Below are 14,284 nucleotides of genomic sequence, written 5' to 3' on the forward strand. Positions count from 1 at the left end.
TGACCTGCTGAGAGTACTTGAAGATTGGAGTTGAAGACCCCTGATAGAGGGCAAGCGAACAGTTTTTGCAGTGCAGTGTATCTTGGTTATTTACATGTACAAATATCTGTTGTCAATGAGGAATTGTTGAATGTTGCAGCGGCTAATACAGCACTAGAAAAGCCGATTTCACATTAGTCTATGGCTGCAGGTTTTGCAGCATATAGGCTGTGTGACGGGCAGCTGTATTGCGTTATATCCTGGCATCAGGCACCAGCCTTCTGTTGAAGGGTTTGGCAGTGAGGAGATGTGAAGCGGGAATATTAGGACAGAATGTCAGACAATTCTAGGACCTCCCTTGTTATATTTGCCTTTCATATACTGTACTATGCATGTGGAAACCAGCTAAGCAACTACTGTTTTTTTTCTTAAGTTGGTCAGCTCTATTATGTTCTAATTTCTACTGAGGTACTATTTATACCGCATCCCATTTATACAACCGCTGTCCTTTTTTTTTTTTTTTTTTAAAGTAGATCCGTCACCTCACACCAGTGTCTGTCATCACTTTTAGGAACCAGTAGCATCTCTGAGTCACTTTCTGGCACGTATTGATAGAACACTGGTCCTGAGTGATTTCACAGTCTGCATTGCTTTTTATTTTAGCAAGCTGGGGATCTTTACACAGCGGCTGTTCAACCCTGTTTACATTTTTTTTTATGCTCACATATTTGAATGCATTGCAATTTTTTAAGTGTGGACTTTCACAGTGGGTAAAATGTATTTTCTGCAGACGCTTATCCTTATATCGCCTTGGTTGCAGGTTGAGCAGCCTGTCGTCTGTCGGTGATGGAGCGTCCGAGCGAAGGTCTCCTGGACACCAGCGCCAAACATCTGACTACAACGAGTCTACGGGTAACCTTGTGACCTATTTTCCTTGCTTACTAGTTCAGGCAGGATTTCATAGGAGCGATTTGTTACCAGTTCTGCATGCAGTTGTTATTGGGATTGAATGGGGGGCTGGGAGTATTTGACTAGAGCAGGTCACAACCTATTGTTATCAGTCTTAGGGGGTCTAGTTATAAAGCAGTGATGACACCTTTTAGTTTCTTTTTATGCCGAAAAAATAATTTCTGTGCCCGGAAGCCTTTGCTCCGCCCAGTCCATCACAGGTTTTTGACACTGATAGAATAGAGTGTGGTTACTCGTCCCTGAGTAACCTGACTGGGCTTACTTCACCACTCCTAGGGATTACCTTTTCACTGTCAGTAACCGCCTGTTACTGGCTCCTCCCACAGTATAGTGGGTGGGTACCTCACTACCACCACCAGCACTTGGAACCGCTCATTCTGCACAGGCTCTTACCACCAGCACCTGTAACTCCCTACTTCTGGGGGTGTGTGTGGTCACGCTGCTGCTACAGCCCCTGAGTCATGCTGGCTAATTTCCTCTGGTCCCACACTTATGGGCCAGTCTGCACCGAGTAGCTGGCAGAGAGTTTCAGCTTTGAGCCACTGGGCTCAATCCAGTAGACCTAAAGAAGGGAGTATTGTTTGACGCTAATCTGGTGGTCACAGGATACAGGCAGATTCAGGCATCTTAAGGCAAGATGTTTAGTGCTCAAATGCCTTGAAAAATGGAGTCTTGAACAGAAATCCACAGCAAGTGCCCTTATCGCAGATGCCGCAAAAACGTTAACCCATAGCTCTGGGTTGCGTTAGCACATAACTGTCTCTTTCCTTAACATCAAAAATGTCCACAATACAGGAAAAACCTCTGGAGTGTATTGCATCTAACAAAGGCTTGGCCAGTTAACACTAAACCTTTTGCCGTTGCTGCCATCTTGACCATGTGGGCCGGGTTTTTGGCCACAGCTTCCTCCTATATAACAGGGATACCGCAGAGAAATCAGCAGTCTCTGTGTTTACCATAGCCTACTTTGCTTGAGATGGTGTTGGCTATACCCGGTAATGGGAAACCCCCGAAAAGCTGGAAAGGCTTTGCTGTATCCATTGGGGATCAAATGCCCAAAGTTTGTCCCTGGTAGCGTTAGGCTGCCGGTGAGTGGTATATAAACCACAGCAAAGCGGGGGTTTCTTCCAGGGCTCATGTTAAATTCGGCATCACCGAGGATCTCTCATTTCGGCCTGCTGTGTATAACGGACACACACCCTCTCCCACAGGAATGTCTTCAACCAAAGATGAATCCTATACACATGAAGAGCGAACGAGTTTGGGGCTATTTTGTGTCGCTCCTTTAACTTTCATTGCAAAATGAATGGAATGTCCGTTCTGTCCAACAACCTGCTCAATTATTTTCTTTGCATACTCCGTCCGGCACCTTCTCTTCATTCAGGCCGCATACTGTATCTGTTTTGATTTTCTTCCTACTCTAGTTGACCTTATCCCTCACAACTCACTGGACCTCTGTCTCCTGTGTAGTTGGTCTCTCTGCCCTGGTATCTTCCCACCATTTTTCAAGCGTGTGACGTCTACTCCTGTTCTGGAAGAAGAACTATTGTGACCCTAACATCCCCTTCGTTCACCTCCCTGTCTCTCAATGTCCATGGCCCTCCGAACTTAATGAGAGGCTAGCCTACACTCGCAGCACACACAGTCCCTTTCCACATTCCCTATTGTCCGAGGCCATCTTCTCTCTCTTTAGAGCAGAGGTTCTCAAAGGCGGTCCTCAAGACACCCCAGCGGTCCAGGTTTTAGGTACCTCCATGGCTCAGCACAGATGGTTAAATCAGATTGACTGAGGTGCTAATTAAGTCACCTGTGGACAAGCATGGATAATCTTAAAACCTTGGACTGTTAGGTTGCCTTGAGGACTGCATTTGAGAACATGCAGTCTAGACTAATTTTATGGAAGATAATTAAACATCTTTAGATCAGAGTATCCTCTTTACAATGTTGATAATACCCAGCTTTGGCTATCCTCTCTGGATCCACCACAAATTACTGTGGCAGGCTATACAAAGGTGTCTTATCTTTTTTTTTTCTTGGTGTGCTTCTTCATGCTACTAATAAGGATTTAGAATTCTGCACATCGTTGTGGACTACTATGACAACCACAGTCACATAGCACAAAATTAATGCTCTGAGGGTCTTTGAAGAGCCCCTCCGAGCTATATATGTTTTGTGTACTGTAAAATCTTCCTCCCTCCTTCCTCCTTTCTTCTCTGCCTTCACGTAACATGTTGAGTGTGTGTGGCTAGCAGCCATACTCGGCTCCCCTCCAGAGAGTTTTTGAAAAGGAGATAATAATTTCTTGGAGGACAGCTAAGAAAAATGCTCATTTGATATGGGTAATCAACTTGCTCATTAAAGAAGACCAAAAAAACAAAAAACAAACAAAAAAAAAAAAACCTATATGGGACTGCTGCTTTTACCTCTCAAGACTATTCTACCTGTCAGTCTTGAGTATGTTCCCATTTGTAAAGTTCTGTGGAATAAACTAGAACTATATACATAAACTCTAATAAATACATACATACATTGCCCTATAGTACAATTTATTTGATGATTGTACTCAGACCAAAGCAATCTGGCTGCTGGCTAGTGTTGAAATGCAATCCAGAACTGCCATTAGTCTACAGCACCCCCAGTGGCCAGTATAGGAAGTGTGTGATGTTTTATTTCAGTGGTTGGCTAGTTACTATTATTATTATTATTATTATTATTATTCATTATTTATATGGCGCCACAAGGGATCCCCAGCGCCCGATTACAGAGTACATATAAATGAAAAATCAAAACAGGACAATAGTGACTTACAGTTGAAGACAATATAGAACAAGTACAAGGTAAATAACACTGACATAAGTATCAGGGTGGCAGAAACTATGGGATTAGGTGTCGTCGAGGATGGTTTAAGTAAGAGAAGGATAAGCACGCGAGGGATGAGGGCCCTGCTCATGAGAGCTTACTTTCTTAAGGAATGTACTTATTGTATAATTAATGAATGCACTTATTATTACTATGGCTTGTTGTTGTTGCTATTCCTCTCTGCTTTATCGTTACTGTGTCTTGTTGTAGGCTTGGTTCAGCGCTGTGTGGTTGTACAGAGGGACCAGAATGGATTTGGCTTCACAGTCAGTGGGGACCGGATTGTCCTTGTCCAGTCGGTGCGCCCAGGTGAGTGAACCTTTCATGTTGCTGCATTTTGACTTGTGCAGTTATTGTGTTCTTTGTGGCAGTGCAAGTGTAATATAGATCGTTGTGTCCGTTACAGATGTGTCCTCATACATCATTGGTGCATTCGGCCCAAACAGCCCCTTTGGGGATCTTTTTTGCACAAGATGCATCTAAGTTGCAGTGCGATGCGGCTAGGACGGACCGGGAGACTGGGCTGATTAATTTGATATGCAACACTTTTTTTTTGTGTGTCTGCGACTGAGTCTCTGAGTCTGCACACAAAGTGCTACAATGTAGCAGCCGCAGCTTTTTTCCAATACTATTCCATTGTGCTCCATGTACAGACTCCGTTGTGCGTCCTAGTGGCATTGCGAGTGAGACGCATTTTCGTCAAAAGAAAGACGCCAAGCAATATCGGAGTTGCACGGGACCCGGCGGCTTACTCTATTCGGGCATTTCATGCTGCCTGGCGTATTGAGGGTAAATGTATGAGGACAGATTTGTTTGTGCGTATTCCGGCTTGTATCATTGTTATATGTAGGCAGTTAGGTTATCTTTATATAATGCTTGGACCGGATTAAACAGATTTGATTTTCACGGCTCTGAACTGTATGTTACTAATCCGCTGCGGGTTCAGCTTTGTCACATGACGCTTCATATTAGATTATACCGATTGCGACATTAAACGCACATGGACGTCAATGCAGATGATTACTGGGCATGACCGAACACTCATGTCACCTTCAATACATGTGTGTGTCTGCACTCTGGTTCGTATTATTTTCTGTGTGTGACCTCATTGGCTAACAAGGATGGCTTGCAGGATTTGCCTTTAAAAGTAATCTACTTTAATATAATTGTTTCTGTCCTTTTGTATAATGTAATTATTAAGTAATGGATTTACAGAAAGTTTTTGATATATATCTTCACCAAGTTTTGACCTTGGTGCTTAAGGTTACTGCTTGCAGCGCTCCCCATTCAGTACAGCTTCCATTGTTTGACTTCTATTCCCCATAGTCCCTATGGGGCTTATCTAGAGATGAACGCAAGTCCGAGTGCACTAGCACCAGCCCCAACCTAGTTGCAAAAGATCCTTCCAAAAACTGGCATGCGTATGAGTATGTGCAAATCTGCTTAGCCCACAATTTCCATTTGCCGGCCGTCACCGAACTTTGCCTATGTAAGAAGTGTAAATGCGTTCAGTTTCGTCTTTGAATAACTTTAGTTGCATGCGGTTGGTTTCGGATCATGTGCAGAACAAAAACACACAAGTTACCCTCTGGAAATGAGCCCCTTTATCTCCTATTCCGCTGGGGATGGACATCAGAAGCCAATGGTTAGCCACCATCGATGTTCCTGGATCAACGGAGAATGGCTAATGGCGGTATCACGGCCACTATTCAATGGCCAGGTTATCCATACATCCAACCTCTCCTGCCGGTTTTAATCAGCTGTGTTAATATATGTTGAAGGGCTGTCTTGGTAGCAAGGGGGAATGTGCGAGATAATTGGAAGCGTGGTTATGACATCACTAATGGGCGCTTGGGCCCATAGTGAGAGTCACAGTCCATTTAAACAAATCCAATAACAGAATAAGGTGTATAGAATAAATATGCAATACCACTTAAAAGCAGGCATAACATGTTTACTATGCAAAGTTTATGTTTGAACTGCAATCCATAGCTTACAATATCTTGTTGACATTGATTCAAATGCAAAATGAAACACGAATTAAGCCCGGTGTTGCCATATTTACTGCATTTTGCCCGCAAAACATAAACTTACAGGCTAGCTAAGCAGTAGTATATAGTAATTTACGCATTGCCAAAACACACATTAATTGCATTATAATAAGATTTACTTGTGTACAGTATTATTTTTAAATTGCATCTTTTTTTATTTTTAAATATATTTTATATATTCTTTTTTGTTTTTTTGTTTTTACTTTTTCATTTTATATATTTTTGTTTTTCCTTTCATTTTATATATTCCTTTTTTTCTGCAGCAGGGTACACTGGGATTCCACAGGGAATACATCGGGGGGTGTAGAGTTGGATCTTGATCTGAGTCACCAACAGGCTAAAGCTTTGACTGTTCCCAGGATGCACTGCACTGCCTCCTCTATAACCCCGTCTCCAGGCACTGGGGCTCAGTTTGTAAGTTGGTGCCTGCAGTGCAGGTCACTAACAGGTGGTGCTGCACTAGGCAGCCCTAAAAAGAACTTTTTTAAGAAGACTTCAAGGGCCGCAGCACTGTTTATGTCAGTCTGACGTTCTGTGCTGCGGCTCCATCACCTCCCTCAGCAGCGCTGCCTACTCCGGCGGCCGAGTTCCCGGGTACTTGCAGCGGAGGCGCACCGGTCATCAGGCACACCACTGCTGACGCTCTCCAGGATCGCGTGGCTGCATGACAGGGAGGAGGTAAGAGGGTCCCCCAGGTGGAACCCGCTGGTAAATCGCAGGTCCAGGAGACGAACCACGCCGCTGGCATGGATACTGTACTGCACAGGGACCCCACTATATACACCAGGGCAGGGAGCACAGGTCGGATTTACTAAAATCCGTTTTACATAGGCTCCATAGTACCCAGTGGTGAGGCCCAGCATAGGGGATAAGGCGCTGACCTGTAGCCCCTCCCCCAGCTCCAGGCGCCATCTACTGCTGGTGTTCCCGCCTTGGAGCTGCATTTCTCTCTCCCTCACTCCCTGACAGAGATTTTGGCTCAATTTCATTCCCGCCCTCTGCAGAGGTTAATCCTTTCCAAGTAGGACGACCTGCCTCATCGGATCAGGTCTCAAGTGATCTCCTTTACTCCGTAGGTTCGTCTGTCACTGAGCTGGTGGCTACAGAACCGACAGTTGAGCAGGGGCCGTCCCTTCTGGATCTCCAACTGGGTCTTCCTGACAATGGATGCCAGTCTGTGGGGTGGGGGCGCGGTGTTGGAGCAACACTCTCTCCAGTGTCTGTGGACCAGGGAGGAATCTCTCCTCCTGATAAACATTCTGGAATTGCAGGCAGTGTTCAGTGCGTTGACACTGGCCTTGCCTGTAGTACAGAAACAGGCCTGTTCAAGTACAATCAGACAACGCCACCATGGTGCCGTACATAAATCATCAAAGCGGCACTCGAAACCGCATGTCAATGCTGGAAGTATCAAAAATCCTCCGTTGGGCGGAACGCCATCTGCCAGCCATATCGGCAATGTTCATTCCTGGAGTCCTCAACTGGGAAGCGGATTTCCTCAGTCGTCAAGATGTTCACGCCGGAGAGTGGAGTCTTCATCCAGAAGTCTTTCAACTCCTAGTGGACAAGTAGGGCCTACCAGATGTAGACCTGATGGCGTCTCGACACAATCACAAGTTTCCCGTCTTCGGATCAAGGACAAAGGATCCTCAACCAGCGTTCGTGGACGCACTGACAATTCCATGGAACTTTCGGCTACCATACGTTTTCCCTCCAGTGTCACTCCTGCCCAGGGTACTACGGAAGTTCAAGCAAGAAAGAGGAATACTACTAGTTGCTCCAGCGTGGCCCAGATGGCATTGGTTCTCAGACCAGCAGGGTCCATCGTTAGAGCGTCCTCTTCTACTTCCTCAACGCCAAGACCTCCTCGTTCAGGGCCATTGTGTCTATCCGGACCTGGCCAGACTGACTTTGACAGCGTGGCTCTTGAAGCTTCACTCCTGAGGGACAAGGGATTCTCTGAGGCGGGTTATTCAAACTGTTGAAGGCCCACAAACCGGCTTCTGCACGGATTTATTACAGGGTCTGGAACTCTTACTTCACATGGTGTGCTGCTAAGAATTATGATGCCTATTCGTTCAGAAATTCCAGGCTTTTTAGGCCTTCATATTAGGCCTTCGTCTGGCCTCCCTCATGGTTTATATTTCTGCCTTGTCGTGGTTTCAGAGAAAAATTGCGTCTATTCCTGACATTCATACTTTCACTCAGGGTATTTTACGGATTCAGCCTCCCTATGTCCCTCCTGTGGCTCCGTGGGAGCTGTCTGTTGTCTTAAATGCCCTTCAGAGTCTCCATTTGAACCTCTTGAGTCTGTGGACTTACGCTTAAGGTCTTTTTCTGCTGGCTATTGCCTCTGCTAGGAGGGTGTCGGACTTAGGCGCTTTGTCCTGTCGTCCACCCTTTTTGATTTTTCACCGTGACCGAGCAGTTCTTCGAATTCGCCCCGGTTATCTCCCTAAAGTGGTATCTTCTTTCCATCTTAACCAGGAGATTGTGGTTCCGGCTTTTATCTCTTCTGGTTTGTCTTCCAAAGAACGGTCTTTGGATGTAGTACGGGCTCTCAGTATCTACGTGGAGAGGACTGCCTCTATCGGGAGGTCAGATTCCCTTTTTGTACTTTTTGTTTTTCACAAATGTGGCTGGCCTATGAATAAGCAAACCTTGGCCAGATGGATTAGAATGGTGATTGCACAAGCCTATGCGCAGGCTGGCCTCCCAGCTCCTTCTGCTATCAAAGTCCATTCTACTCAGTCTGTTGGACCTTCTTGGGCGGCCCGCATTGGTGCGTCCGCTGAACAATTGTGGAAGGCGGCTATGTGGTCCTCAGTGAACATGTTCATTAGGTTCTATGCCTTTGATACTTCTGCCGCCCAGGATGCTTCCTTTGGACACCAGGTTCTTGTGCATCCCCTCCCATGAGGAACTGCTTTAGGACATCCCAGATGTCATTCCCTGTGGAATCCCAGTGTAACCCGCTGCAGAAAAGGAGATTTATGGTAGACTTAACATTGTTAAATCTCTTTCTGTGAGGTACACTGGATTCCACAGGGCGCCAACCCTGACGCACTTAGCTACTTTGGGTTTGTATGGCATTAGCCGCTGATCCCTTCTCCTGTCGTGAGAATGTGGTTCTTTGTGACTAACATCTGCTGTCTCTCTTACCTGCTCCTGCATTGGACTGGTAAACCAAACTGAGCTCCAGTGCCAGGAGGCGGGGCTATAGAGGAGGCGGTGCAGTGCATCCTGGGTACAGCCAAAGCTTTAGCCTGTTGGTGCCTCGGATCAAGATCCAACTCTAGACCCCCGATGTATTCCCTGTGGAATCCAGTGTACCTCGCAGAAAGATTTAACCATGGTAAGTCTACCATAAATCTCCTTTTTTTCTTTTCCTTTTTTCATTTTATATATTCCTTTTTTTGTTGTTTTTACTTTTTATATATTCCTTTTTTATTTTCATGTTATATATTCCTTTTCTTGTATTTCCTTTCTTTCATTTTATATACTCCTTTTTTTTTTTTTTTCCTTTTTTCATTTTATACTGTATATTCTTTTTTTTTTCTTTTCATTTTATGTATTCCTTTTTGTTTTTACTTTTTTGTACTTCGTTCTGTCGGCGGCGTGTTGTATGATTTGCTTCTGCAGGGTTTCTACTTTGACAAACGGTTCGCCCTGACTGCGCCCATTGTGTCGCCTCTGTAGTTACCCCTGTGTAACTCATAGTTAATGTGTGTGCTTGCTGTGCTCCCATATAAACCAGTTTGGTGCAGTGCTGGGAGCTATGTAATCCACAGAACAATGAACCTGACTGGCAGGCTGCCCAGTCCTAGTGTTTGCAGCATTGGAAGCCATCAGGGGGTGATGCAACTGGGATTACTTTCCAAAGATAAATTGCTTAAAAAACAAAAATAATACATTTTATGAATGATGTATATTGAAAACCAATACTGATGTCAACTTGTATGTAAGTGAGCCAAAAGGGGCATCCTTTTCTAGAGGCTGATGGTAAATCTATCCTATAGTGCAGGGATGGGGAACCTGTGGCCCTCCAGCTGTTGAACTACACATCCCAGCATGCCTTGCAACAGTTTTAGCATGACCAAATAGCATAACTGTAGCAGGGCATGCTGGTATGTGTAGTTCCCCACCCCTGCTATAGTGGTTATGTGCACTTGCTGTCCTCACCTTCTGCTAGATATATGTAGAAATATCCAGTCTATAACCGTGGCGAGTTTGTCTGGATGGACGCTATCCGGCATTACGTACATGAGATGGATGTAAGCTGTTGGGGGTCTGCTGATATTAACTTTCTTTCCGCGTTACAGGGGGTGCGGCTATGCGTGCAGGCGTACAGGAGGGTGACCGTATTGTGAAGGTGAGTTTTGTAATCCATCATTTGGAGGGCTTTTATTTTATTTTTTTAACTTTTTTCTAATTTTTTTTTGTTTTGTTTTTTTGTTTGTATCCTAGATTGCATGTTCTGCCGATCAGGCATTTCTGTGATTTAATCATTTTCCACGCTCCTTCATCATAGATATTCAGGGGGATAGGTATCAAAACTTGGAAAGAGATAAAGTACCAATCAGTCAGCTTTGTTATATTTCAAATACAGCCTGTAACGTGACAGGAGCGGATTGGTTGGCACTTTGGGGGTATCCAATTATACGCGGTAATTTCCTGCGGATAATGGATTCACCGTCGGCTATCCATTAGCCCAGGGGTTCCCAAACTGTGTGCAGTGGCTCCCTGGGGTGCCTCGGGACACTTTTGGCCTAGGGGTGCCGTGAAAAAAATTCTGATATTCTAGGGCGCCGTGATTCAAAAAAATTTGGATATCACTGCATTAGCGCCTGATGCAGACACTTATCAGGCACGTGAAACATAATCCGAGATTAACACCCATTTTTCCATGATAACACATGGGTCCAGATGCTTATTCTAGATCTCACGTGTTTTCGCCCGAAAATGGGCCATAATTGGATAGTCCGATAGTGCGATGTTTGTCTGATGCTTATTATCATCCTGTTTTTATTGGCGGAATAGCAAAATATACCACTGTCTGCTGTTATCCAGGAACTTGTGGCCAGTTTGCCAAGAAGGGTGTCTGCAGTAATCACTGCACGTGGTGGACCTACATAGTACTGACGCCAGTAACATCTCGATGATCTATTTGCTGTCAGCGGCCAATCACTTTTGTCTACACAGTGTATATTAATAGGCTGTATTATCTTTGATCTATTATGGTGCATTTTAATAATGGTAGCAAATGTCTAAAGTTAGCTGCTAATTTCTGCTTTTGATTATTAAACCTATGTGACCTTTATACTGGGAAGAAGGTCAGAGGTTGAACATACTGCCAGACATTACGAGTTGCTTGTTTTTCTAATGCAGGTAAATGGCACGCTGGTGGCCAACAGCTCTCACATCGAGGTGGTCAAGCTCATCAAGTGTGAGTATGGACTTAAGAGACGTAGAACAAAAGGCTTCTTGGTGTTATGGGCTGTACACAAGTAGTACTTGGTTCATCCTCCACCTTTAGATCATGTGTCCTTCTCATTGTCGAAGTCACATTGACGTATTCCTATCTGTTGTTCTTTAACCAGCTGGAACGTACGTTGCGCTCACTCTGCTGGGCTCTCCTCCGCCTTCCATGGCTATGTCTGGGCTCCATCATGACCTCAGCTCCTCCGCGTCCCCTCGGAACACCTTGTCCTCTCCTGTGCCACCGCCACCTCCGTTGCCACCTCCTCAACGAATCACAGGACCTAAACCACTACAGGTAAGGAGCTGAGGGTACAGGGTAGAGGCGGTCTTCTTCTAATGCAGTTTGCAGTATCACCTTGTTTTTATTTGACTCTTCTAGGACCCCGAGGTCCAGAAGCACGCAACTCAGATCCTGCGCAACATGCTGAAACAAGAGGAGACGGAGCTCCAGGTAGGGCGCACACTATTATATATATCATACATTGTATAGTGTGTACATCCGATTGTATATGCACGGCAGTCGTTCATTGCAACTTTCCATCATATATACTGCACATCGGATGGGACGAGGCATTGAATGATGGTCGGGCACACACATGCTGTAACAACACCTTGCGCCGTTACACACTGATTGCACAGCGCGCATCATGTATCGTTACATTGCATGGTGCCGTCGGCTGCGGGACACAGTGTGCAGTGTGTGTACCCAGCTGTTTTGCAGTCAGCATTTCTGTTGCTCCCGGCGCCCTCTGCTGACTGGCACCAGTTTTATAGTTTGAGGGGTGGCTGTATGAAGCTGTGAAAACAGTGGAGAAGTTGTCCATAGCAACCAATCAATCAGCTTCTACCTTATTTTATAGAATGTATGTATACTGCAAATGCATCCTCAAAGCTACTGGTTGCTATAGGCAATAAATGTGAGTTTTTTTTATCAAAGTTTCTTGAATCAGTGCAGACACGTTACTCTCTTTGTTGCAGACTCTGTGTGAAGTTTATAACCGGACCCCAAATGCCAGCCTTCAGGAGCAGATAGAGGGGGCCAGGCGGAGAGTCTATCAGCTGCAGCTTAAGATTAGACAGGAAACGTCTGGGCCTGGGGTAAGTACAAGCACCTGCCAGATATGGGCCGGACAGGTCTGTCCCCCAGGGCTTATAGTGTAATGACTGGTCATCTCATGGGCAGCCCAATCAAAATGGTTATTGGGTCACTATCCGCTTTCTTTCACAAGTTAGTGCTGTGCATTTAAAACCTAAACCAGAGTAACTTCTGCAGAGTAAGTCTGTGATACTCACCGCTGGGCGTCTTTAGGACTGGTGTCGGTAATGATGGGGGGGGTTGGATAGGAGGGGAGGCTCAAAACCGCTGTTGATGGTGGTGCAGGAGTAATTGGGGTAAATGTAGCATCTAATTGGCCATAACGCAAATGTAGCATCTGATTGGCTGTAACGCAAATGCAGTGTCTGATTTTCCCCTTGGTCCACTAGGGGACACTGGAGGCTTAATTCGTTGGGGTATAGCTGGTGGTAGAGGGCTGCTCCAGAGTTTTTTCCCTTTTTTATTTTTTTTGGGAGTACAATTGGATTTTTTACTTGAGAACAGACAGGCGCAGCATCTGATTGGCTGTAATGTAAATGCAGTAATCTGATTGGCTTTAAATGCACATGCAGTATTATTATTATTTAGCAGCAACAGCTTATAGCATGCTATTGTAGATGATTCGCTTGTAGTGGACCAGTGGTTCTCAATCTGGGGTACAGTTACCGTCAGGGGTACCCACTCAGTGGCAAACGCAGGATTTCTAGAGGGGGATTTCCAAATGCAGTACACTATCTCACACTATGCGGAACGTTGGAGCAATTGTGGGAGTCTGGGGGAGCGGTAGAAGAACCTAGTAAAGACCCTGGACATTAATGTATACTGTATTGAATACAGTATTAATATTTAACACTATAGATGGTCTATAGTATAGGCTGTATCACACATTTAAATAATATAAATGAGTGGCAGGAAAAAGATTAAACATACCATAATAAATAAATACACAAACATAATAGAACCAGTACTGCACTTTTTAAGCACACATTCTCCCACCTCATGGTAAGGCTCCTGTCTCTTCTTCCTGGTAGCTACTCTCTGGTCCAGTGTACTGATTGAGGATTCACACAGCAAACTTGATAGAAGAAGATTCTACCACTGGGCATGTGCAGCAGCTCTGCTCTGTCCCTTACACTGCATTATGTGGTGGTAGCTCTAGTTATCGTATTATATACCATTGCTATTGTTTTCATAATTTGAGTCACTTGCCAAGAGGAGGGGGGTTTCCGGGCAACCGGAACCCCCCCCTGCGTTTGCCTATGCCACTGTAATGTGTAGGGGTGTGAGAATTCTTTTTTCCTGTAATGGCGCAGAGGAGAGGGTGGGGGGATTCATCCAGGTGCCTCCTACATACAGTACAGAGGTTACCTGCATTTACTGAAATCCAGATGACTTGTGACACAGGGCAGGTACTGGCAGAACTTGTGACTGTGACATCATCCTATGATACTGCATGTTAATATATGTATTATCGGGTACAATTTATAATAAAATGAATGAACTTTAAAAAAAATGTATGCATTAAAATGGGGAAAAAAGCCTGTAATAACTTTACGCGTCCAGCGCATGTGCAAAATACCGGACATTGGTCCTCTGTCTGCAGTGTAAGGAGGGGGAGGTGGGGTCTGTCCAGGGAGACTTTTTTCTATCAGGCGGGTGTGTAAGACGCGCTGAGCAAACCATTCTGCTCTGAGAGGACTGCCGCCCTAGTGGTCACTGAATTATTTATTGCTGTTACCACTAAGCTCTGCTTGGAATATATGCCTGAGTGCTGTATATGGCTGGCAGGCGGTTGGGTTGTGGGAATAAAGGAGAGCATTCTATAGGTTAGGTGCAGCATGGGAGAAGT

At 45.1% G+C, this 14,284-nt stretch overlaps 1 protein-coding gene across 6 annotated transcripts in view; it reads left to right on the top strand.

Moving 5' to 3' along the window:
* Positions 1-14,284, top strand: part of ARHGEF11 (Rho guanine nucleotide exchange factor 11) — a 210,601-nt gene that overhangs the window by 110,503 nt on the left and 85,814 nt on the right. For all 6 annotated transcript variants that reach the window (XM_063947107.1, XM_063947108.1, XM_063947103.1 and 3 more), the window contains 7 exons: positions 800-891; positions 4,018-4,116; positions 10,181-10,230; positions 11,247-11,304; positions 11,459-11,634; positions 11,719-11,790; positions 12,318-12,437. In XM_063947107.1, coding sequence (XP_063803177.1) covers positions 800-891; positions 4,018-4,116; positions 10,181-10,230; positions 11,247-11,304; positions 11,459-11,634; positions 11,719-11,790; positions 12,318-12,437 — 667 coding nt within the window. The remainder of the gene's footprint in view (positions 1-799; positions 892-4,017; positions 4,117-10,180; positions 10,231-11,246; positions 11,305-11,458; positions 11,635-11,718; positions 11,791-12,317; positions 12,438-14,284) is intronic.

Source organism: Pseudophryne corroboree, chromosome 12 (assembly GCF_028390025.1).
Source record: "Pseudophryne corroboree isolate aPseCor3 chromosome 12, aPseCor3.hap2, whole genome shotgun sequence".
Lineage (NCBI taxonomy): Eukaryota > Metazoa > Chordata > Amphibia > Anura > Myobatrachidae > Pseudophryne > Pseudophryne corroboree.